At 29.4% G+C, this 26,950-nt stretch overlaps 1 protein-coding gene across 1 annotated transcript in view; it reads right to left on the bottom strand.

Moving 5' to 3' along the window:
• LOC112683744 (BTB/POZ domain-containing protein 3) overlaps window positions 1-26,563 on the bottom strand; it is a 48,924-nt gene extending 22,361 nt beyond the window's left edge. Inside the window, exon 1 of the mRNA XM_025554901.1 lies at window positions 25,944-26,563. Within this exon, the coding sequence (XP_025410686.1) occupies window positions 25,944-26,523 (580 nt within the window). The 5' untranslated portion in view covers window positions 26,524-26,563. The remainder of the gene's footprint in view (window positions 1-25,943) is intronic.
• Window positions 26,564-26,950: the final 387 nt, after the last annotated feature.

Here is a 26,950-nt window from a genome sequence, read left to right as displayed (position 1 = left end):
TTGATCGATCGCTTACAAAGTCCGTATTGTTACTCTTTAATTTTAAAAATAAAACTAAAATGCTTTAGAATGAACATCACATTTTTGACCAAACCATCATCAATGAAGACGGTAGTAACTAGGTGTTATGCGTGTATAGAAAACATATAACAAGTTTACATGATTCGCTACCACAAATCAGTCGACATTTTTACAATAGGAATTTGTGTTTAATACATTAATATCCTTTTTCTCGTATTTCATCTGTATAATTATTCTTAATACCACACGGATCGGTATAATTTTGTTGGCTACATGTTCTGTAGTTGTTGTCGAACTCTAAATCGCAGTTATCCGTTTTCTAAAATATTTTATAATGTCGTATTTTATTTTAGGCCCCGATGGAAACATATTTATTTGATTACTTTCAAATGTTTGACACTGAAAAATAATATTACTTTCTAAACTTTGGTTATATTGAACGAAAAAATTGTTGTATCGTTAAGAATGAATGAATTGGGTGTTAGGCGAGAACTCCGAGATGTCATTAAGGGTTCTCGGTCTGAAAGTACATTATTACACCGCGAATTTAACGCCGCGATTCCAGAAAAGTGGGCGGTTTAATAACAACACTGGGCGGATGTTAATGAGTTAACAAATAGCATTCAGTTATAATTCATCGGACTCATAATACTAGTTGAAATAGTTTACATTGATTATATTCCGCGTAGATATTTATAATAATCATATATTTAGCGGGTAAATTTTATATCATTGCTAGGTAATATCCCGCAGTGCTCGGGGGAACTATATCGTGGAAAGGTATCTTTTTGGTCGTTACATTTTACCATTTTTCAAGGGAATTGAGTAACTTCCCACACAATTACGGATTTTGAGATATCTTGAGGATGTCTTTGGAATGAAAATTTATTTGCTCAAAAACGTAAACATTAATTCATTTTAGACTCCATCTGTTTTATATTATAATTATATATTATATTCTATGTAGTTGAATGTATTCAATGTTATGAACTTTATAACAAATTAATAATACATGTGTGCCAGTGTATTTTTGTTTTATTATATTTTTATCGCGCTTCGTTGATTTAATTCCAAATGTTTTTAAATACTCTGTTATATGGGTTTTTGAAAATATCAATGATGGTGTTCAGTTACAAGTCATAAGTATGTAATGTAATTTAACATATACAAATGTAACTACACTAAATTAAATGCTTTTTACTCCATACTTCTAATATCTAACTCTTTGAATAGCAACAATGTCATATTTTTAACTTCTTGTTATTAAAATGTAATTGTCGTTTGACTAATTTCAATTTTTCAATATAAAATTAGTTATTGGTTATATTTTAAATACCTATTAATTATGTGTAGATTAATGTGAAATATTTAAAAACCAGAAAATCAACATGTTCATCGGATATTTATTTTTATTTATAATATTTTTTGTAATTTTAATTTCAAAAACATGCATTTTATTGCACATTAATATAAATTTTATAATCTCAAAAGTTTGATTTATAACTGTTTGATATCCATATAAGTATTACAATATAGATACCTATTTGACGGTATTTTTGTTTATTTATTTAAGTTTAAATTAAAATTTTGTATAACTGAAATTTAATTTTAAAATTCAAACGATTATTCGATTATTTTAAAAAAGCAGTAATTAATACTAGAAATATCTAAATAATAAATTAAATATTAGAGTTGTATCCTGTAAATATCTAGTGTAAAACTTAATGTAAGAAAAACTTCCACTTGTATTGGTTATTGCAATAAATTCTGTTTCAATTGAGGTGGAAGGCGGCGTAGAGTCATAATAATGGTATTTTAATTAAATAAACTTAATAAAGCATTACAGACTTACAAGACACTTTTCAAGTAAGTATTTTAATCGAATTATTCTGATTAAAACTGTATTTATTATTTATGCGTGGTATGTCAAATGTTGATGAACTTTGTATAAATATTGATATTTTAAGATATTAACGTTATATTTCGTAAGATAAAATAATGAATTTAGTAAAAGTGCTTTTATTTTTTGGCGTATTAATTTAATGAATAATAGCTAAAAGAGTTAAAGTCTTACAGAATAAAAATAACGTTAATATTTAACACAAAAATTATAATATTATTTTTATTTGTGTACTCATTGAAGACAGTCTTAAGTGAAATGAAGAATATTTATTATTTAAAAAAAAATATTTTTTTAATATAAAACTGTTAGAAGAATAAAAAACACATAAAATAATGTGCGAATGTACACTATAAACACAGTGGTAAGTACATTTTTTTTTTTGTAGAATCATTATTTGTGCGATAATTAATATTATTATTTTAAATTGTAAAGAAAACCCACTTCTGCAGTGGTTATATCCTGTGAATAATATACTTTAAATCTAACCGCAACGTTAAGAACACACAATTATTAAAATTATTATTTATTAATAAATGCTAGTGTTATAAGTAGCAGAACGTTATTTATTAACCTGGTGTTTCCTCATTATTCTTTAATACGTATATCTGTAATTAAATAATTATTAATTATTATGCTTAAAAATTTTTCTCGCATTAAGAAAATAAATTAAAAATATAAAAATGAGAAGACAATATTATTTTCAGAATTATAAACACATATTAAAGGATTAATCAAAAGTACTATTTTGGTGTTTCGATTTTTATATCAAATAAATACATAGGTAGGTTATATGTGTATAAAAAAATATTATTTTCATAATTAATGTATCTAATTAGTAGGAAACAGGATTTTTGAATAATTTGAAATCATAATTTTTTTTTTTTGTTTTATAATTATGATTAAATTATAAACACATTTTTTGTTTTATTTTTAAATTTCATGTGCAGCACATACTATTTATGTGCTTGTAGATAATATATTCATGACATATCGAATAAAATGTAAACTATATTTTAGACTCTTTATGATTTATCATGGTAAACATATATCTTGGTTTTATTTTTAAGTGTAGGTACTTAGTCAATGCATATTACGTGTATATTGTTATACACTTTCTTTAATTTTATTTTTCCTCTTACAGCAAAAACTGTTGGTTGCTATTACTACGGATGCGGAAAAGTAAATTGAAAACACCCAAATCTTCTAAAAAGAATTCAGGATAACGTCAAAACGGAATTAAAAAAAAAAAATAATGGTAAATATTATTGGTCTATAAAAATACGTCACAACAGTTCCCGGTTTCCACAGCCAGATGCCGGATTATCGCATTATTCTCTTATCACCTTCCGATAACACACAATGTACAACTCACAAAAACCACTTAAAAACGTTGTTAATACAAACATAAATAAACTTACAAATCCAAATGCCCCACGAAGAAATCGTATACATAGTGTTTCTAATGACATTTTCAAGAACACATTCAATGTCTCAGATTTTCAAATAGTTTAAAATAAATCGAAACGAAAGCTTTCTTCTGACTCAAGTGGATCTAAAGTGAAAATAAGTAAAAAAAATAAACTTATCTTTGCTTCTTCCAATAAATACACCGTACTAAAAATGTTGAAATCAAAAATATTGAATCAATCCTTAGTGATATCGAATTAAAAATTGTAACCGGATAAAAATCAAACCTCCTCCACCCATATTTATAAGTTGAATATTGGATTTTTCTGCATTTCTTTTACGTATAATATAATTTATCAGTGCGGGTTTCATTGTCAAATCAAATGCTAATAACGTAAACATTCAAAACCAAAAACTTAGACTCATACAGAGTGGACGCCCATACGACCTTCTACTCTATTTTGTTATAAGGTTTTTTTTTTTTTTTTTATTAATTCTTAATTAAATCTTAAATGTACATACCTATTATTATTGCTAATAATATAGTTAGAACATAGAACATTGTAAAATACTGCATACATCATTTCTTACTGACTTTGTAAAAATTTAAGTTAACTATTATCTAAACGTCAAAAAATTGTATTTATGTTGGTTTTAAGTTTAGATAACCAGATGTCAGGAAAACTTTATTAATAAAAATAAAAAAATAGAGCAACCATACATTTTCTAAAATATAGTAAGGCTAAATTTCACACGTACCAAGCGCACAATAGAAAATCTTTTCAAATAGTGATTCGCAATTTACGTATACACCCATCAATTCCTTTAGTGGAAATGGGTATAACAATCAACGAAATAGAAACTTTCTCAGTCCGTAATGTATCTAACGTCTTAAACAAAACTTCTAAAAATAAACTACCAATTTTCTTTATCGACTGGAATCTGTCGAAGTAAACAAAATAATTTTTAAATTACTCCTTTACTGAGTACAAAAGTGAAAATTGAAGAGCCCTACAAAAGGTTTAATATTATGCAATATATAAACAGACACCCCAAATCATACTGTACTCACCTTCCAAGAAGCGTCAGATGTACTGCCAATTATTCTAATTTTGCCTGCATAAACCCTTAAGATTAACCAACAGCTTCCGCCCTCTGTAGAGGCAAGTACACGGTCAACTATCGATGTTGTGACGTTCACAAATATCTTCAAAATCTCTATTATGGCAAAAATATTCCAAATATAAAATATAATTTAAGAAACGATTTAAAATAAAGTTATATTGTATATAGTAGGGAGGACTCAGGTGGTAAAACCAACCAAAATCCACCCAATATAAAGAAAACTTATATTTTCCAAAGTTAACCTCCAAATATATCCAACAAAATACACAAAAACATATTCCTCCTAATGATACTACAAATGAATCTAAATCTAATATAGCTTTACTATTTTCTTCCTTCATTTATAAATTCAAATTAATAATAAATCCACTCATATCGCTACTAAAAATTGTAATAAATAAACTTATTAACAATGTCAAATATCAAACCAAATTCAAACATATTCAAAATGTTACTACGGAATGCAAATTACTTAAAACAATATGAAACCGAAAAACTACATTTATTTACATTTATTATTAGTAAAACAAAGACATAACACTCATGATGGACACCCACTGCAAACATATACCAAATTCTTTTTTCCGTGTTTTAAAATGTTAAGAACTTACCACTTTGATAAAACAGCCCACGCTGGACCGGCTATTATAATATATTCTGAAGTACATCATGAATTACTTTCAAGTGTTCAGATTTTCACCATTATATCAATAAATATTAATTTTATCAATAACTATTCAGATAAAGCTAAATCACGTTCCTACCAAAATCTCATCAGTTTATCTTCCTCCACATCTAACCATAGATTCAGGACAACTAAATCAATTTTTAAAATTCCTTGGTCAACATTTCTTTGTATAAGATGATTTCAATGTCAAACATTCAAAATTAGGCTGCATTTTAGAAAATTAAAAAGGAAAAATATTCCAAAAAATTATTAAAAATACACCATACACATTCATAAGTCCAAAAGGTCCTACTTACTGACCCCAAAACCAAAACAGTCATCCAGATATACTAGAATTTTTTCTATCTTTATTACCATGACACATAAAATATTTTGTTATTTACCTAAATGACTAAGTTTTAAATCATATGCCAATCCTTTTATCAATGATTATATCAATAGAGTCTAATCCTTCACATCTATCTTCATCTCAAGGCCCAATTAAGTATGACAAATTTTCTAAAATTATGCAAGATACGACCTACCTTAATGTCTCTTATAACTAAGGAAGACATAGAAAATCCTGCTCAATCTCTTATAACTTCAATCAGCTGTATTTAAGTCCTTACATCTAAAAAATGAATCATATAAAATTAATACAAACAATCAACATTATCTACAAATATTATAAATATAATTTCAGAAAAATGACGGGTGTTCTCTAGGTGAGAAATATCTATCGTTATCAATCTTATAAAATACTGTTTAACCATCTAACAAACACTTTAAAAAAAAATAATACCAAAACACAAATTTGAATTTTTTTAAATAAATACCTCTTTTGCAAACAACTAAAAATCTATTCAGAAAAAAAATACAACTCCCTCCTTTAACTGACTCAGACGGCTCCTTGGCCATCTCCGATACTTAAAAATCCAGTCTATTCGGAAAACAATAATTAAATATATTCACGCCACAAGCCGACTCAATACCAAATTCTGAACACTTAAAAACTGTAAGAAAATTTATCAACAGCTCTACATATATAATTACTTAGTAAACATACCTCGTCAAATGAAATATCATTTGTAATACAAGTATTCAGGTTTCTCTATTATTTGTTTTTAAATTGTAGTATTCATATGATTATTGCGATTGTTTTATTTTTGCACACTCTGACGGTTATTTTTTAGATCACAGTGTTATAAATCATGAGTATTGCAGAGTTCTTACAATCGATCTATACATATATGTAAGTAATTTGTATTCTTAAATTCGTATATTTTTTTTAACTTGATTAAATGTTCAATCGAGGCTAACCTGTTTATTCTTTCACTTTATTATTTTAAAATTCCTACAAATGTTATTAATGATAACTTGTGATTTAAACTATGTGTAAAATAAGTAACTTTCATTTGAATTACAATCAACTTTTTTAGTATATATATATATATATACTGAATGAACGTGGTCAAGGAAGATTTAAGAATGATAGGATGAATGATTGAAGAAACGTAATTCATAATCAAAAGAAACTGCGTGAAGTTGTGATGTTGGTAAAAACTCTAGTAAAGTAGATTAAACCAGAAGAAGAAGAAAAAAAAAGTGTATTTATATATTCATATAAACTTATATGTATAGTTATAATTTATCCAATGTTAATTAGTACATTTTTTTAGAACTAAGAGTACTATCATATTGTTAAAAATTATTGTGATATTTGGCTATGAGGAAAAAAGTCAACACGTATAATAGTTATATAATCGGTTATTTCTTGTAATTTATCAAAATCATTAACTGGGCATAATATCAGACATCGTGATAACTTAATTATCGTAATACTATACATTTTATACATAGTATAGTATATTAGTTTAATGATTTTCTTTTTACGGGCGTTCGTTTCCTAATTGACGACATAGACAATTTTGCGGTGTTCTCGACGTCTGACACTACGAAACACCAATTCGATTATGTAACGACGATGGCACGTCAGTGTCCTTTATAGACGATTGGAATCAAATAAACAGCATTCGTTGATGAGTTAAATGGTTTATTTTACTGGTTAAAGTTCTATTGCGAAAAAAACGAACGATACGGTCAAGGTTACATACAAAATCGCTAGAAGTCGTAGTCTACCACTGAATCGTATTAGTTCTCACTTTGTTCAAATGCAATTACTATGCGATCTCGCTGTGTAACGTATTAAACCACTATAAGTTTGTTCGACAGCGTGACTGCGGCACAGCACGTTTGAAAAGCATTGAGGAATAGAAGTAATTTGGTCGAATCTTGTAAAACCGACGAATCAACTGTTGTGTATTACACACATACACATATATATATATACAAGTATATATGTACATATAAATACACCATTTTCGTTGTAGAAACAAATTGACCCTAGCCGAGGTGAAGATGAGAGTAATAACATTTACTTTTCTACAAAGAATTACGAAACATGGGTTCAACGTCTGCAGTGGATTTTGAGCATATGCTTATCTCGCCCTGACAGAGTGCTAGAAAGTCGTCGAAATATTTTTATTTTTTTTTTATCGTATGAAAGAATTTGAAAATACCCGTTTGTTTTTCATTTCACGAGAAATTAAATGAGGAAAGCTCAACGATCGTTGTACCCGTACTGATAAATGGAAATATTTTATGTGTTTACGAAATAAGGATATATATTTATACTTATTAGATGACAAGCAATCAAGAATGTTTTGTTGATATATAGCAAATTTATGCGCACTAACAATCATTGGTTCGGTTATTAAAAATTCAGAGTATACGAAAGGCTTCTTATTTATTTAGAAAGACATTTATAGTTGATTGAAAAGAGCGAAGGCGGTTAATCAATTCCATATAAATAATTATTTGTAAAATATCAAGAAGATGATATATTCGTTTAGAGTTAAATGCAAAATTTTATAATAGAAAAAAAAAATTAAACTTCTTGTTAATATATAAATGGAGTAATAAACGACTGGAAACATACATCGGAAGAACACGGAAAAGTTGAGAAAATGTTATTTTGATGGACAATATGACAGCCGAAAGTATCAAACTAATTTTAATTTAACACTTACTGTTCGTGCCCGCATTTATATAAAAGTATTTTATTTATTAGGTTATTACTTTTTGTGATCGAGGATGATGGTCGAACAGAGAGTAGCAAATTTGGAAATACATAATGCTTATATAATATATAAATGGTATATTATATTCGTATTTACTGTTGATGTAAGAAGTATGATAAGTAATGGCTAAAATAAATAATAATTCCAGAAGTAAATACATGTATTTACAATTTGATTAGTTTAAGTAAGAATATAATAATATTTTAATAACTATTATTATTTTGATCTTATTATATACGTAGTAATATGTATGTACTTATATTATGACTTACTCCAATACTATAAATAATCAATTTTCTCATTTATACGACGATGGATTATTTTCAAATAAAATATTTATACGTTGATGAATATGACCATGTATTTCAAGTAAATTAAAATATTCAAAATTTTATTTTATTTAGAGAATCCCACCAAAACAATGGTATTTTATAAAAAAATTAACCTATTCATAATTCATAATGTCACATACAAACGACTTTGATCTTCGATAAAGATTATAAATACATTTATACATTACATCATGTATAAACAGATAAACATTGAAGATAAACAAAAAAACGCCTAGACTTGTAATAAATTATGCGTCATAAAGTATCTCATTTTTTCTACTCCTCTAGTTTTCGGGATTTTGAAAAACGATTTTACGTGAAAATATTTTTAAATTTTTTTTTCAACATATCACGCACTTATAAAATATACTGTTAGATGTTGGCAACTAAGTATTATTTCCATTTTTATATTTATCTTTATTTTCATGTAATAGATTATCTTATTTCTATAATTTATCGTGTTAGTAAATTTTTTATATTAAATCTATTGCTTTTTTTTTTACTTTTTCGATTTTGTTATCTCTTTGTTCTCTAGTATAAGCTATAGTATGAGATATTTAAGACTGTTTGTTACTTAAAATCGTTATATTTTGAACGCTATTTTGTGTACTTGGCATTAAAATAAATCGTAACAGTTGTGTACTCGTATGCACTACAAAAAACATAGAATTACCGACCGAATATATAATAATGAGAAAATGTGAAAATATTGCTAAAATTTCAGTTGACCTCGTAGTGGTGTAATGAAACGATACATTTTTATATAGCAAATACAATATATATAATATACAATAAACAATTTAAAATATTTATGATGGTATGCGATATATTTACTTGTCCGAATAATCTAAAATGTGTGTAACCTTATTAATTCATTTTGCAGTTTCACGTGATCTTTATTGTTTTCAATACGGCAAGGTATTTAACTGTAATTCCATCTCCATATGTGTTATGATAACATTATATGTTTTGTAAACACATTATCTAATTGTTCGAATTGGAAAAAAAAGAAAGAAGACTTCCAGACTTAAAAAAAACTAGCCTTCCTTACAATAATTAATCTCAACCTAACTCATAGGGAGCTACGCCCTCCACACATATCAATATCATCAAAAATGAATAGATGAAATACAACACACTCACTACCAATAACATTTACCAACGTCCAATAAGTATTATATTACTTCTCGTTTATTCAGATAAAAACGTATGTCATTTAAAACTTATAATTAATATGAATTACGAGTTATGTAGAAGTATGATTTTATGTTAGAGTGAAATGAAAATTTAGATACATATATATTAATAATAAAAAAAATACTTGCTCATATAAGTATTAAAATAAATAATAAAATTTACTACAACATTTTTACTGGATAATTTAAATAAATTTTTGTCTCAATCCTTTTCAGACATTTAAATTAATTGTAACTGCATTATGTATTAACTGATGATTGAATTCTTAAATTCTGTTAGCTGTTTCTAATTACTAACAACCAATTATTACAAGTTACAACAAAAATGTATTTAGACATTTACAATATTTAATAATAGGTACTTGTACATAGATTTTTTAATGAAAAATAAATTCAAAATATTGTATTTACTCTTGTTTGCATTCATTGTCAAACATATACGATACACAGATAATGTAATTTGAAATAAAAGTTATTAAGACACTAAATATTCAGATTCATAACTCATGAGATATTAAATCATAAGTGCATAAAAAATTAATGTTACAAAATATTATTCATCTTGATATTATGATGTGATATGATTATAATTTATCTATGATAATATCATATGGTTATTTTGAGTTAAGCGATTACTAAAAATATGAATCATAAATTGTAATAATAAATAAGAAGTTTGACGGATTATATTTGATCGTGTTTTCAGATATCATAAAGACAAAAACATTAAATTAAAGTTAAATAGGTACCCTATTGAATAGTAAAGTAGTAGAATAATAAAAATTAAAAAATTACAATATTATTTAAACAAAATAAAACGTTTTGTTTCAACTTAATGAAAATTACTAGAAGGGGTGCTCTCAATATGTAAAAAATTGAAAGGGAACTCCGTTTTTTTACATCCTCTCCAATTCAAGTACTGGATATATACTCGTATATATAAATAAAATATTTCAATAAAATAAATCGTTCGGTTCCCTCCATTCTAATGAAAATAATTAAAAGGGGTACTCTCAATATATGAAATAATTTAAGGGAAGCTTCTTCCCCCCTCCTCAATTCGAACACTGTATTTAATTAATGAAATAAACGTAGTACGCCACTCACACAATATACTGGGGTGCGTTAATACCTTATAAATAATTAAATATTATAATTATACAGTGTGTACAGGCATGTTTGCGTGTGCTAGTTAGCTCAATTTGTACATTGTTAATATTTAAAAACTCATATAATGACTTTTTTCAATGTTGTGATTTTTTTTAAATTTTTACATATTATAATTGACAATCAACGTCTATCGATCGGAGAGACAACCATGGCGATAACTTTAAGGGTTGCCAGATTCTAATGTTAAAAATACGGGGCTAAATAGAATGTCTATTCCGAATGTCACAGCAACAACGCTAGACATTTTTTTTATGAAAGTATCTGGAACTCATTTATAGGACAATCTTTATTGAGATGACGGGTGGTAATAAAGACAAATAACTAAAAATATCAACTGAAATTATCACACATTTTTTTGACACGTGGAAATAAAAATGAAAACAAACGATAAAATATGTTTATTTTATTATCTTGGTACGAAAAAAAAAGATATGATTTATTACACGGAAAACGGGAAACTTAGTTTAAAAAGTAATGGTCCCGTATCGTACTACTGGTATTTGATATTTCAGTATTAGTTATTATAACTTATAGTACACACGGATGAAACAATTGTCGTCTACGGGACTTGATCTGCAAACTATTTCGTTTACCGTACGGGCGACGCGGTTGTGAAACGTCAGGTGTTATTTTTACGTTACGATATTGTAGTTATGCGAATAATATTTCGTCGGCCGCGTCATCGAACGTTTCCAAAGGAAGCGTATCGAATCGGATCCGTGTAATGCGCACAACGAGCGGAAGAAAACAGGTACGGGATATTGCCATTATTATTATTATTATTGTTACGACGCGTGTCGAATACTGTTACTTCGTTTCGGCATGTTTATCGAAATCGAAACAACGCGCTAACCGGAATACCGTAAATAATATAATTTTCCAACGAAATAATATCGTTTTCGGGACTCTTACGGGATAATATAACGTGGTGCACGCGGACCAGAACACATGAAATCACCAATAATATATATATATAATATATATACCATTATACTATTATTATCATTGATCTCGTAAGCCGTAATTTATTATTATTATTGTTTTTTTTTTCCTGAATGGGGTGGGGGGGTCACGTAACTAAATTTAACCTATCATTATGGTTACTGCACTTTTGTCCACCGTGTAGCAATCGAAAAATTACTAAATGCAGTGTTCAGGACAATGTAATTAATTAAAACATCGTTCGCAAGTTCGGAGACCATACGTAATAATAATAATCGTGACCGCCGGCGCACCGAGGACCAACACATTAATGCCGTTTAATATTATACCTGCACATTATTATTATTATTTTTTTTTTTTTTGTTTGCATATGCAGTAAGGAGAGTAGTGTATACAAATATATTAAATAATTGCGACATTTGTTAACGTGCTCAGTAATAGACAAAGGGACGACATTTCGTTTTTTCTCACATTTCGACGAAAATTATTTAAGTACCTCCGTAATACACGTTATTTTATAGCAATTGTTTTCAATGGGTATTTAGAAAAACCAAATGCATAGTGTAACAATAGGTTAATATTTAAAAATTTTAAACGAAATATCGGTTTTTAATATTAAGTTGTCTTCGACCTTACTTCCTTGTTTGCAACGATGTTTACGGAGAACGCTCACGTTTATGTTTTACTATCTTATATATTTTACGGACGTTTTACCTATAATAATTCTACTTACGGGCTTTGTTGAAATTAATCGTTTTTTTCCCATCGACTTAAATTATTTTTACGTTCACGCCGGAGTAGGAAAAAGGAATTAATTAAAAATAAAATTGATTATGAATTATGCGTACGGGCGCAAGGGTACGTATATATTTACTTGTTGGAAACTTAATGATAATAATACTTAAAAATATAATACATTATTATATAGATATATTATTAACCGCTAATATTTGTTTTATTAATCATACATAGTTTTTATAGCCATTTATTAAATTTATTTGAATGCTGCAGGAACACAAGACTAATAGTCTCCGAAGGATCAAGCTAAAACAATGAATAAAATTAAAAGTTTTTGTTGAAGTTGTTTTGACATTTTAAAATTACTAATTAATTCAGAAACAAAATAATAGATACAATAATTTATTTATTTTTGCATTGTTTCATCAGACACACAACTGGTATACACGTGATAATTGCTTTATTAAACAGTTAATTGTATATGTTTTTTTCGTATAATTATTGTAGTTTATATTATTTCATACTTATACATTTTAATATTAAGTATATTATTGTTATTGTTGTACCACCATATACATAAAATCATTATTTTGAATTAACAATTATGAATAATAATTTAACATCATTCTTTATCTAGGTAAATAAGTATTGGTATAATAATAGAAAATGATAAAATTAACATAGTAAATGTTTTCTCTCCAAATTGAATATTAGACAATACAATTTTTTTTTTTTTTATTGTAAATCTGGCATATTATGTAAATGACGTTTTTGCCATAAATACAGACCAATAGCAGTCGAGAACAATATATATTTTTCATATTAAATACATTTAGTATTGAGAAATATTTTAACTTTTTCTTTTTACAGTATTTTTATTTTTTTTTTAATTTTACACTTCAAAGTGCGTTTATTTTTGTTAAGCTATTCATTTCATAAAACAATAATTCCTGTCTAGTTTTATTATCGAATAGTATTATTAGAGATGAATGAAATGGGATGGAGAAAGGCTCGAGAACTGATACCTATTCACTATCCACCCTCGTAGGTTCTATTTCGAAGATTACCTTAATTTTTAGTTTGTTAATTAAAATAAAGAGGAATTATATTATACTTGAAAATTATAATATTTTTTATTATATTACTGATTATCATTTAGTTGTGATTGATAATCGGGATTATTTAAATACGTCCTTAATTTATTTAATGTATAGAAAATATAACATTAGATTTAAACAAAAAAAGGACGACGTAATACACTAATAAACATATTTTCAAGATCACTTAAAAGAATAAAGACAAAGGTTGTTTAAATTAATTTGTTATTGTGGTATTAAGCATATATTTATGTATTTGGAGTAATTTCTTTCGTCTAATTCACCTCTTTTCATTCCTAGATCAGAACCTAAGTATAATGTACTTATATTAAACTGAAAAATTTATTGGTAACGTGGTATATCATTTTACTAAATTTTGAGGGGTTCCATAATATACATTAAAGCATTATTAAATATCGTTATATTTAGGGGAGGAAAATAATCTAGAAAATCGAGTAAAATTGTTTGGTTTTCTGAAGCAACTAATTATTAACTCATATATATGTATTATGATTATTGTATTCAGGACAGTTCCCTGACAAAAATTTCATCCAATACAGATTGTATGTATTTAAATATTTTATGTGAATTTTATAGGGTTTGTGTATTGAGATCCTATAAATGATCTCTTTCAAACTTGGCCTTAATACGGCTCTTTTTTAATTCTATATTTTATGTAATTAACAATTTATCCTTCCAACGATTTTAAAATTTAGTACAGTAATTTTTTAGAGCTCTAAGGAAATTAATAAATCATCAAATAATGTTTTTTATAAGTTAATAAATTATTATATACTTTTGTTTGTAAATATTTTATTTGATCATGATATAAATGTAATATATTATACATGTAAATGATAAGTGATAATAATACGTTTTTAATTTTGACCTTCGGTAATAAAGCGTTAGTACATTATAAACTTCAATGTATCATGCAATATGCATCACGTTAATATTTTAAAACGATGAACCATATCAATGTCAAATAACTTTAATTAGTTACTTTATTCAAAATTTAAATTTAATCAATTGAATATACAAATAACGCGAAAAACAAATACATCGTATTGTTTAAAATATAGTCCTAGGCACTTTAGATGTTTAGTGACAATTAAAATAACTGCATTAACCAATAAAATGAATATTTAAAATTATGATATTATTGTTTGGTTAGATGTTAAATATTCGAAATCCGCACTTAAAATTAATAATTAAATTATAGATTTATGAATAAATGAAACGACCATGGCATTTAGTACAAATGAATTCAAGCAGTTTACTGTTTGCAACCAAAATAATTGAAATGATTTAAAATTATTTCCACGGATAAATAACTAATTCAATGTCCAGATAATTAAAAGTATTAACTACAAAAATAATCGTTTACGGCACGTAAATCGTAACGAACAATCGAAAAACGTGCAGTATTTGTGCGTTATTTTCGACAACCGTTTGGAAACATAATACAAATCGTTGTTTAATTGTTATAGCATCCGTACGTTATTGTTCGCGGTAATTTTTATCAAAACAGTCTTATCGTCGGGTACAAGACTGGGAAGACTTTGTTTGCAACGTGTACGGCCGAAGTCGTTTTAACGTTTGTAATCACTGCGTTGCCTAAGCTGCGCTCGAAATCATTTTCCGACCGCCTCGTTTAATCAAATGTTTGGGAATTATCTAAACACCCGGCGTTGGTTCGCTCGACTGCCGTGTTTTTCATCACAGAATCGCCGCAACAACTGCACACAGTTAATACGCCGTACCTACGGCTCGTCCGTACGCTCAATTGCAAACGTAATTAATTTCTGTCCGCGCGAACGCCGTTTACGTTTACGTACCACCGAATCGCAACGATATTATTCTAATATTGTGCACGATTGAATCCATTATTTTCGATCGCGTTTCATTAACCTTAAAAAAATTAGACAAAGGTCATGTAGGGGGGGGAGATCATCAAGAGAGTATAACACGTGGTCGAGTTGCATCGTGCCGACGATTTCGGATTACATAATTTAATATATTTAGTGCGTTTGCAATACAATAATAGATACGTTACACGGACGGTACAGATACGATTATCGTTACGTACAACACGTCGACAGGAACGTAACACGCTCGACGTTTGACATTGATTAAGCACCCGTGGTGTACAATATTATTGTACACAAAAATATATAAACATTATCTTTTATGGTTATTGGGCGCTTTTCTCTCTCTCTCTTTTTTCTATCTATTTTCACATATTACACATATTATTATAATGCGGGAACAGGTGCGCGTGCCCGCCGTAAACGTGTATCGCTGCAGTTCGATTGCATAACAAATTGTTTTCAATTTCAAACGTCTTTTGGATATACGGACAGCAGTTGCTGCGGGCAGTGCGTGCGTATTGTTTTATTTTTTTTATTTTTCAATTCTCGCAGACATTTGAACGAAAGGAGTTATCCTCTGCAAAAACGGCATTCGTTCGTCGCGCGTTCCCTCGTGTACGAAAACCCCGAGCAACAGGTCTGCCGAGCGTACGGGTATAAACGGCATAACCTAATTACGACATCGACTAGTCAGCGGTAAACGTTGTTTTTACGCGACAACGCGGTCAGCAACACACCGAGCGCGGCACGTCCGAACGCCCGACGGTGCCTATGCGCGCAGGAGGGAAACAAAAGCGCGAGATTGTCCGAAAAGAATCGAATTCGCATGTTTACCATTTCAATATTTCAACAGTTTTGTTGATTTGTTTTTGGTGCTCCGGCACTACGAGTAAATAACTTACCGGTAGCATGTACATTCGATATTTTATACTTGTGGTTTTTTTTATTTTTATTTTTACGATAGTGATATAAACACTCAAATAGTCATGAACAACGTCTGATGCGAAAACGCTTAACTCGTAACATAAACATCTCATCTTGCCGTCCGTACAATACTCGTTACTGCGCATTATTAACGAATAGTATAATCAAATGTTTTGTAAATAGTTTCGACAATTTTTGCAGTAATTACGATTGTTTGAATTTTTATTTTTTCACATTTTCTAGAACTTTGTACACGTAACGTAGTATACTCTTCTTTGTGGTAAGTAATCTAAATCGTACGAGGATACATGATACTCGTACGATTTGAAAAGTAGATTAAAATAGGTTCAGTTAAATAAGGACTGAGGTTAGCCACTGTGCTATTTTTTCGTAATGCATTTTAATTTGATTGAATTAAATACTAAAATACATTATAAAAGCATTCTGTAGGTCGAAACAGTTATCAACTAGTATTAATGAATATATACATATGTACAAAAAATATATTAAAAAAAAAACTATAATATTTAATTTATTTTATTTTAATTATCATTTTCACAAATATTTTGCTGAAAAATGATTGTTAGGAGTCGAAGTTGATTGTACATCAAATCGCACAAATTAATTTTAAGGTTATTAAATATAATCGAAGAAATATATATGAATTCGAAGAATTTCAATAAATTAATATTATTTATGAAAACATAAAGTATTTTTTATTATCCGTACAACTGTACAGGTATATAATTAATAATGACAGTGAACAAAGTGATATTATTGAATACCAATTTTTGATTCTAGAAGATCGTCTAACTACAACAGCATTTCGTCTGGCCAAGCAACATATTACGATAAGCAATATACAATTTCACAAACTGAAAATAGGTCATTTAAGTAGCATTATGGTAGTAACGTAATGGATGAAATTAGTCTTAGAAAAAATTTAGCATTTTAACAACACGAAAGTTACAATGAACTTAAATTCAAATAATTTCAGTAAAAGAGTATAATATATCGTATAAAATTGTACGGTTATAAAAACAATTGAGTAATTTCATTTACCAATATATGCTAGATACTTCTTCCAAAACTTCTAAGTAGATTTAATTTATTAGTTATTTTAATAAATTAATTACACTTTTACAATTAAACGAAGAATGGACTGAAATATTCAATTTTTTCATTTTTTGTAAAATTGAAAGGAAAAAAGGCTGATCAATGAAAGAAGATGCAATAAAAAAAAAAATAAGGTTGTCTTTTAAACTGTACATTTTCAAAAACAGGTCATCGTTCAAAACCGCACACTTTTATATTTTAATCCCATATATTTTCACCAAATTAAACCATTCAATACCACACAAATTTATATATATATCAATTACGTATACATTTATCTAAAATAACATGAGTGCACCTCGAGACCGAGCGGGGTCACTCGCTCGCTCGGACAGTTAAAAACGAAAATAACCCCCGATTTGTTATGTAATATCGGGCGATTTTAAATTTTACCGATTTACAGGTAATCGATTTTAGGATTGGATTTACAAAATGTAAATTCCACAGATAATTTTCTTTTACCTGAAAAAAATGTAAATTCAACCGGTACGTATTTTTTACCTGAAAACGTATAAACTCCTTTGAGAACACACATCCAAACATACATCACTTTACAAAAGCTCTATTAGATAGTCAATCATTCACTTACATTAAATTAAACAGCATTAATGAACCTAATAACCTAAGAAATTCACAGTTAAAATCACGCTAAAAATATTCAAGCACCATAGTTTCGGCATTCAAAGAAAACAATACTACCATTATGCAAATCGTCAAAGCTGCATCTAAACATTATCCAACCAAATTTTAAATTTTAAATTATTGTGTGTAAATACACTAAATATATTCTAATAAATCTATACCCACATACATTATGTAATCTTAATAAATGAGATTGGATTTGGATTAAAATGTTACCTACATAATGTTACTTTTATTTCAGGTAAAAAATACTTACCTGTAGAATTTACATTATTTTTTTCTGGTAAAAAAATATATCGATGGAATTTACACGAAAAAAGGTCTAAAAAGGTAGTGATCGGTGGAATTTATATACGCTCGTAACATCATTCCAAGTAGGTCCCAGGATAAAAAAAAAAATTTTGTCTGGGACTTATACAAAACCGGCAACGTAAACTGTACATGCAAAATGTGCAGAGTGAAAGGAACTGTTAACCAAATGTGTCCGGTTATGAACGGTAAATGTATGGTTTTGATGACCGCCGAAAAATAATTATGAAAACTTATGACAAATTAAAAATTACCTTGAATTTAAAATACTACTTGCATTTTTGTGAGTTAATTTTATAGATATATACAATCACGAATCCTAAACTTGCATATAGTTTCAAGCATAGTATGCAGATATCATTTCAAGAGCGATCAAAAATGTTAAATTAATCTTATGTATTTACCGTATTTAACGTACTAAAACAAATTAGATTATTAATGTTCAAAAACATTAGTTTAATAATAATAGTCTGTTAGATATTAAATTTTCAATACAATGTAATTAATGTCCGTACTATTTTGTATTATTCATAATTTATTATGTTTAGATATAGTGTGTAACAATTATCACATATAAATATACATAGTTTGAGAAATGGTTTCAGCCCAAAAAATTATTCATAAATGGTAATAACCACGTGGATACGATTCGATATAGGTAATTACGAGATACGAGTGTATTAAAACAAATATAATGATATTATTTATTGATAAATAGTACTTATGGTTGATTGATCGTTTAAATATATATTAATACCTGTGATGGATAATATCAAGTATTGTGGTAGTTTAAAACATGATATGAATATTAAAAATGTGGTTAAATAAAATAAACATAACATATTTTGATAACCCGTATAATATCTAGATAATTTGATTGAACTTTTGATGAATACAACCTATATAAGTATACGTAGTATATTTTAATAAATGAGTAACTGCATTTGACATTAATAATTCATAATTGTATGGATATTATTGTACTTTTGCTGTTATTATTTTTTATTGGATAAATAAAAAAATCAAAGACCTCGATACACACTGTCATGTTTTTTTGCTATCATAATAAGTTATCGTTGATAACTTTTATAAGTGCACGCACTATTTTTTTTTCTTAAAACGTTTATTTAAATTAAATTTTAACTAATAAAATGATAAAAATAAAATTAAAAATTATTAAATGGTTGATATTCAAAAATTAATATATAAATAAATAAACAAATAGCTAATACATAAAAATAAATAAATAAAAGCTCAGCCGAGAGTATTATTATGTTTGTAAAGTACGATTTCGGATTAAAAATTCATCATCAGGGAAATACAAGATTTATAATAAATTGTATTTATTTATTTATTTATATATACAGTTTAACGCGAAATATTTTTTACGGATTTTTAAATAAAGAAAATTTATAAATAATTTGATGGTACTATTTAGCAATATAAGAAAAACATTTCGTGTATAAATTATATTTTTATGCAATATGCATTTAGGTATTTAAAAACATTTGGAGTGTAATAAGTTCTAAACTTCTCTCATCATTGAGGTCGTCTGTAAAATTATTTCTGCTTAAGATAGGGTAAAGTATAATAGTATGTATATTGACCGACCGTAGTTACGCCATGCTGCAGTTACCTTTTTATTTTTATTAACTCGTACATTTTTTAATTAAGCTAAATATGGAACACAGTAACTTTAATTAAATGCTAAAATATGACAATTTTTAATTATCAGTAAAAAATATATAAAATATATATGCAGAAATTATATTTACAAGCTTGGAATTGCGTGTGTAAAATACTTTAGAATAAAACTTAGTATTACTTTATTAGTACCTATTAGTTACATACAAATCAGTTGCACATCAAAAACATCAAAAAATTATTTTTTTTTATCAATAAGAAATAACTTCATTTGAGTATTAATTTTATTTTTTTTTTTATGTGCGTGTATTAGCTTACATTTTTGAGTGTAATCTATGTTGAAGAAAAGGGCAACAAACGGAAATTTGAAGTTTCTATAAATAATATTTTGAAACCATATTAAATGTCAATTTTTTCCTATTGTATATCTCAACTCGTTTTTTTTGCCTTTTAATCATTATTTTTTCTTTATGTTGGCCAGACGGAAGGAATAATTTTTTTGAACTATTTGAATATGATAACTCGTGATAATCAATGAAATATTATTAATATTTGTGATTGTAGAGTGCGAAATATGGTAAGTCATTGATTTCATGTAAGTACTGATGACTGATCTACAGAAGTTGGAGAAATATGATATGGTTTTTTTTTTTCAAAAAAACGATAAAACACGAATAACGTTTGAACATAATATTAGATGTATAGTAATAATGCTGTAAAAATATTACTTAGAAATTAATATAATATAAAAGAGGTAGGTACTTCAGTAATCGTGGAAATTCAATATAATAAAATATAGTGAATATATTTTATAATTATATACCTAAGATTGAGAAATTCAAAATCACTAAAACCAAGACCGAAAAAATGAGGGCTTGACGTTATTGTATTATCACATTGTACTTTAAACTTAAAGCTGCACCATTCGGTGTGGATATTATTTTTAAACCAAATTACACGTGTTCACGAGTTGTAAGTTCTCACAGACCCTTCTTTTGTATTGGTCAGGTATTTATATTCAATATTTTACGTTTTGAATACAACCAACAAGAATGCAATACCTTACTGTTTCCAAAATTGTACAAGTATAGAGTAGGTAAACCACAATCACAACTATGTTGGCAATAGTAGGATTGGAACTACGTTTGACTAAAATCTACCTCTGGTAATTGAGTGACATATAATATTTGATTTTGGCGAGTTTATGCAATATTTACCCTCAACAAATACTCTGTGATTGATATCACAACTTGATATTCTATTCATATTTATGAACGTGTCAACGGTGCAACACTGCCATGCAGAAAGCTATGAAACGCATTGAGATTTTATCATACATTTTAGAAGCGTTTAGATTCTCGACAAATGGACGAAGAAGAGATTTTTCGCCCGATTTCGGTTGATCATGGACTCCGAGGAGACGTAAATATAATTAATAACCATACGTTGTTACTCGTAATTTAACAAAATTATTATTTCATACTTTACACAAGATTTTCCTGCTTAGTTTATGATTGACTTATTGCACGTGCACGTAGTGTTTTTACTGTCGTTTATGTAATCAACATAATTTGGTATAGGTAGTTACATATTACGTAATGAACATAAAAAGTATAAACGCTGATATTATGGTTTATTGAAAACTCAATATTAAACATAACAAATGTGTATGTGGAATTCACCATCTTTTAGATGACATTCGGGGTTCTAGGAGACCCAATCGTAAAACATTTTAGACTGGTTTTTGTCTACGGTTAACACTTTTTTTGCTAGAAAAAAAAAAATTTAAAAAAATTTGTATTTTGAAAAACGATACAAATATAATTCTACAATTCGTCTACTGAAGGTTTTATAGTGATGATAAAATGTTTTCATAGTAAAAACGATGGTAAAGAAGTGTTTTATTACAGTGATAGTAAATAATCCATCGGTTCTTTATAATAATTAAACAATAAACGCATTATATTTTAGGTGTATTAAAAGTAGGTAACTATGATAAATGTCAAGTTTTAAAATATCATAGATCTGTTGGACATTTACAGTTTTATAGAGAACAAGGTTTGTGTAAACGATAAATACATAATTTTACATAATTTACAATTCTTTTAAAAAATCGGGTCACCGGTAAATCGTGAAATTAGGCATCTCGTGTATTTTGGGATAATGAACCGATGCAACAAAAAAAATATCGAAACAAGTCACTACTGCAGGGCAGTACATTATAAGTTTTCATTGACAATCAATGCATGAACGTTTAACGCATTTCTTCATATACTAATAAGTGATGCAGTAATTCAACAATAATAATCTTCTAAAGGTTGGTTTACATAAATAATGTATGTTATATTGTTGCGTCTATCAATAATCATTATTGTTTTGTTCATCGGTGCACAAATAATGTCGTGATTTAATTGTTTTTAAAATTGAATCCAATCCTAATATACAATCATCGCGGACTTTGTGACACCGTTTTAATGTTATGTATTGGTGATGCACCTAGTATCTTTCAATTTCCAATGATAACCTAGATTTTCTGTATTCGACAAGGTAAACAAGGATAAATTATTTATAAAAATTATGTCACGCAACCTTCGATTTTTTTCTTGGATTAAAAAGTAATTTCTAGAAATGATACTGAGGATAATTAAAAAATTATAAACCATATAAAGATTTAATAACGTTGAAAACACAGCACATTCTAATTGTGACAAGAATGTTGTGGTTAATTAGTTTCGTAGTGTCGTTAAATAGACAACAGAAAAATAGATTGAACAGTGATTTTGTTGATTAGACTTAGTGTTCTTATACTTGTTTACAATTTTTCGGTAAAAGCATAAGAAGGTAAAAACGTTAAATATAATATAATATAATATAAATTAAATATAATTAAATTAAAAAACGTTAAATTCAACATTTTTTCGATTTACGATGTGTGCAACGAAATAATGTAATTTATTCTCAATTGGTGATCGGTGTTAAATACATTACATATTATTTATACTTAAACTGAGCATAAAATGTTATCACTTCAAATGCTTACGGTAAAACCACGTGCAACAATAAGTATTTAATTTATGGTTTTATTTACAAACATTTTACCAAAACTAGTAGCTTTAATAAAACTATATTGTATAATATTTAAATATGGAAGAACTGAATTGATCACTAGGAGACACGGTTCCAGGTTTAAAAATGTATGTATTTCTTCAGTTAATTGTTTTACACACGTTTTATTTAAAATATATTCCTATTTAAATAGTTATAATATATATATATAATTATTAATAAACAAATATGAACATCATAATTTTTTTTCTTGTTTATAACATCTTTCTGAACGATTCAAGTACACAATACCTATACTATACCTATAACTATAACTAATACCTATAACTACACTAGTTTAGTGGGTATTATGTTATTATATTTTAGCTTAAATTTAAACGTTCATTTTAGAATATACCAGTCGTTTTATAAATTTTACAGACCTATTATAAATCTCCATGTTTTGTTTATTATTCAAGAACACGAATAAATACACGTTTAAGTTTAAAACCAGTATTTAAATAATGCACTTTTTAAATTATGAAATTTTGAAATATTATGGTTCTAAATGTTTGGCGTATTTGTTGAAAAATACCCTTAAATCCATACTTGCGTACTGTTATTGAGAATTGGTGTATCACGTCGCACAATACGTAATAAATATTACATGTTTCATACAAACGTATAATAATAATATGTACCTACTAACCATAAAATGAGTTTCGTAAAGTGTACAAAATATTTCCCAACAAAGACGAATAATTATGTAAAGGGACCATCACATACGCCCACATTGCGAATCGTGATATGTGATGGCGCGTACGAGAAGGGCGTTAAAACTGTTAAAACGAAGTTACAACAGAAGTAAATTATCAGCCGAAACCGAAATCGCCGTTATCGAAACGTTCGGTGGATAGCAGACAAATGTCATTGTATTGCAAATCGCGGTGTACGGCGAGCGGAAGACGGAAAAAAAGGGAATAACTATGCGCGTCTCGGACGTCCTATCGCTCGAAATTGTTTGACCTACACGTACATTATACGGTCTGTCCGTTTACCCGTAGTGTACTGTTAACCCGATGTGGGAGACTCAAAAAGAAAAGAAACGCTTCTGCTGAGAAACACAACAACAAGCGTTGTATAAAAACCGAACGGTAATTGTAACAATGCGTACAGAATACGAGCGCAGACATACGTCTGCGCACAATAAATATGATAACATCGTTGCGTACTTAACATACATGCGATATACACGTGTACCATATATTTTAAGCTACTGGTATGTTTTTAAACCTTTAAAAGAAAAACCTTCGATCGAAGATTATTGTTATTCGTGGTCGTGAATCGATTGTTGTTTGCTGCATGTGTCCAGAATAACAATAATACTACAATAATAATAAGAATAATAATTACGACGTCCGAATTGTTAATAAAGTCGACAACGATAATAAAAGGAGCGTCGGAGAACATTTACTACTAGTAATCGTTTCGATATATCGATGAGCGCCAATTGAGCTCGTTGACCGATCGAAAAAATACCACAATCGGTGCGTCAGACAATAGTTTTTAACCCAAAAGATAAAAAATACTACCCGTAGGATCTGCGATATTATTCGATTAACGATAGGGTTGGATCTCTCATTTTTCGCGCTCGACGCGACCCTGCGCTACCACAGTAACCGTCGCTCAGTCGATTTTTCGACCCGCCATTGTGATGTAACCAGTGAAAACCACTAGGTCGACTATATGACATAAACGCCAAAGGTACAAAAAGGACGTACTATTTACGTCAAAATTAATATTTTATGTTATATTTATGTTATGTATAAAAATTCGAAAATATTTAAAATTGTCAATAATCGACGAAATATAATATACGGAAAAATAAATGAAAATAAATATAATTTTAATAAAGCGGTTGATTATTTAATCAAAATTATGTTTATTGTTTATTATGTTATAGTTTTATGTCAAAACATAAAATATATTTTTCCATCGCACAATTATGTCTTCGTGAGATATACTTAATTTTTAGTTAGGAGGAGATTTCGTAAACGAATATGTTTCGCTTCGTAATTTTAATAATAAATCAATTACTCTATAGACGAAACTGAGGCACGTAGAACCGATCTTTTAAATCACGATGATATATGATGAACGAAATCTCGTTGTCCGGAATATCCGACTGCATTTCAGATATGGAAATATACTGGAGAATCAATGTGCGTTTCTAAAACGCAATCAGTAAACTTGTTGATTGATAGACATCAGATGCTCCGGCGCACGGGAAAAAAAGCCAAACGAAAAGTGGATCTTGGCTCTTCCGTCGAACACGATTTAATTTTTTCTCAACTCATTTTGGCGCGGCGAGGGCGAAACACCGTGTCCGAGAACCTTCGGTAGAGATACGTAACAGCTTTTCTTTTAACGCGCAGCCGCATTAACGTTTGGAATTCGAACAATACCGATAAACATTCGAACAATACAACTTTTTTAGTGAAAAAAAAATAAATATCAATATCGCGCGTAATCGTTTCGGCCGTTTTCGCGCGTGGTCCGACTCGGAACGCACGTGCGAAACACCCCCGTAACCGCGTTGGTAACCGGGGATGGTCCGGGTGTTTCCGGGAGGGAGGGTAGAAATCGGTACGTACCCGCGGTGGTGTTCCCGGTCCGGACGTTGGTGCAGTCCTCGCGACGGGAGGCCAGGCTGCTCCGACGGCTGTTGCTGCTGTAGCTGCGCCCGATGCCGGAACTGCTGCTGGTCCGGCGGCTGGCCGAGCCGTACGTGAACCGGCGGCTGGTAAGGAACGCGTACGGGTCGCCGTCCGAGTCGGTGTACCCGTCGTCGTCGGTGGCCGTTTCCCCGTCCGCGTCGTCCTCCACTTCCATGCCACGGTGCTGATCGTTGTCCGGCTCCGGGTCCGGTGACCTAACGGCGGCGGCGTCGGCGGCGGCGCGCTGTCCCTGCGCTGACGTCGACCCTCCGACGGCCGACGGGCAGGTCGTCCGTTGCTGCTGCGACGACTGGAACAGCTCGTCCAGGATGCTCACGCTGCGCGCCACCGGCTCGTGCAGGTTGACCGTGACCAGCTGCCCGCACTTGTACAGGAACAGGAACCAGATGTCCGGCTGGGCCGTTAGACAGCGCACGATGTACCGGCCCAGTTTGAGCACGACCGACGCGCGTTCGTTAGCCGTCCGCTGCATGTCATCCGGCCGCGCGCAACACATCGACGCGATTGAACCGGCACCGCGTGCGCCGCGCGACCGCACAAGCGGCGGCCCGGCGATTTCTCAAGGCGGACCGCGACGGCATTCCCCTTCTTCCACCGCCGCCGCCGCGAATTTCGACAGTGCGTTTCGCGCGCAATATCGTTATTGTTATCGTCACGTCATCACCGTTTTGTCCTCGTAATAATGACGGCAACCAGTGGCGTGCCGAATATAGGTCTAAATGATGTCCAGGCATCAAGTTAAAAAGGGGTAGGTGGTTGTTGGATAATAATATGTAAATCACATAATTATCGTGTATATTTAGGTAGAGAAATATTGATGTATGAGTTCTGAATGAGATGAATTTAAATATGGGTGGGTGGGTGGTAAACTAGACTTTGCAATTGGCATCAAAAACATTTTTATCTCGGCACGCCAATGACGG

Source organism: Sipha flava, unplaced genomic scaffold (assembly GCF_003268045.1).
Source record: "Sipha flava isolate LNK unplaced genomic scaffold, YSA_version1 234_pilon_pilon, whole genome shotgun sequence".
NCBI lineage: Eukaryota > Metazoa > Arthropoda > Insecta > Hemiptera > Aphididae > Sipha > Sipha flava.
Note: the sequence above shows the minus strand (reverse complement) of the source record. Positions and strands in the feature narration are given on the sequence as shown.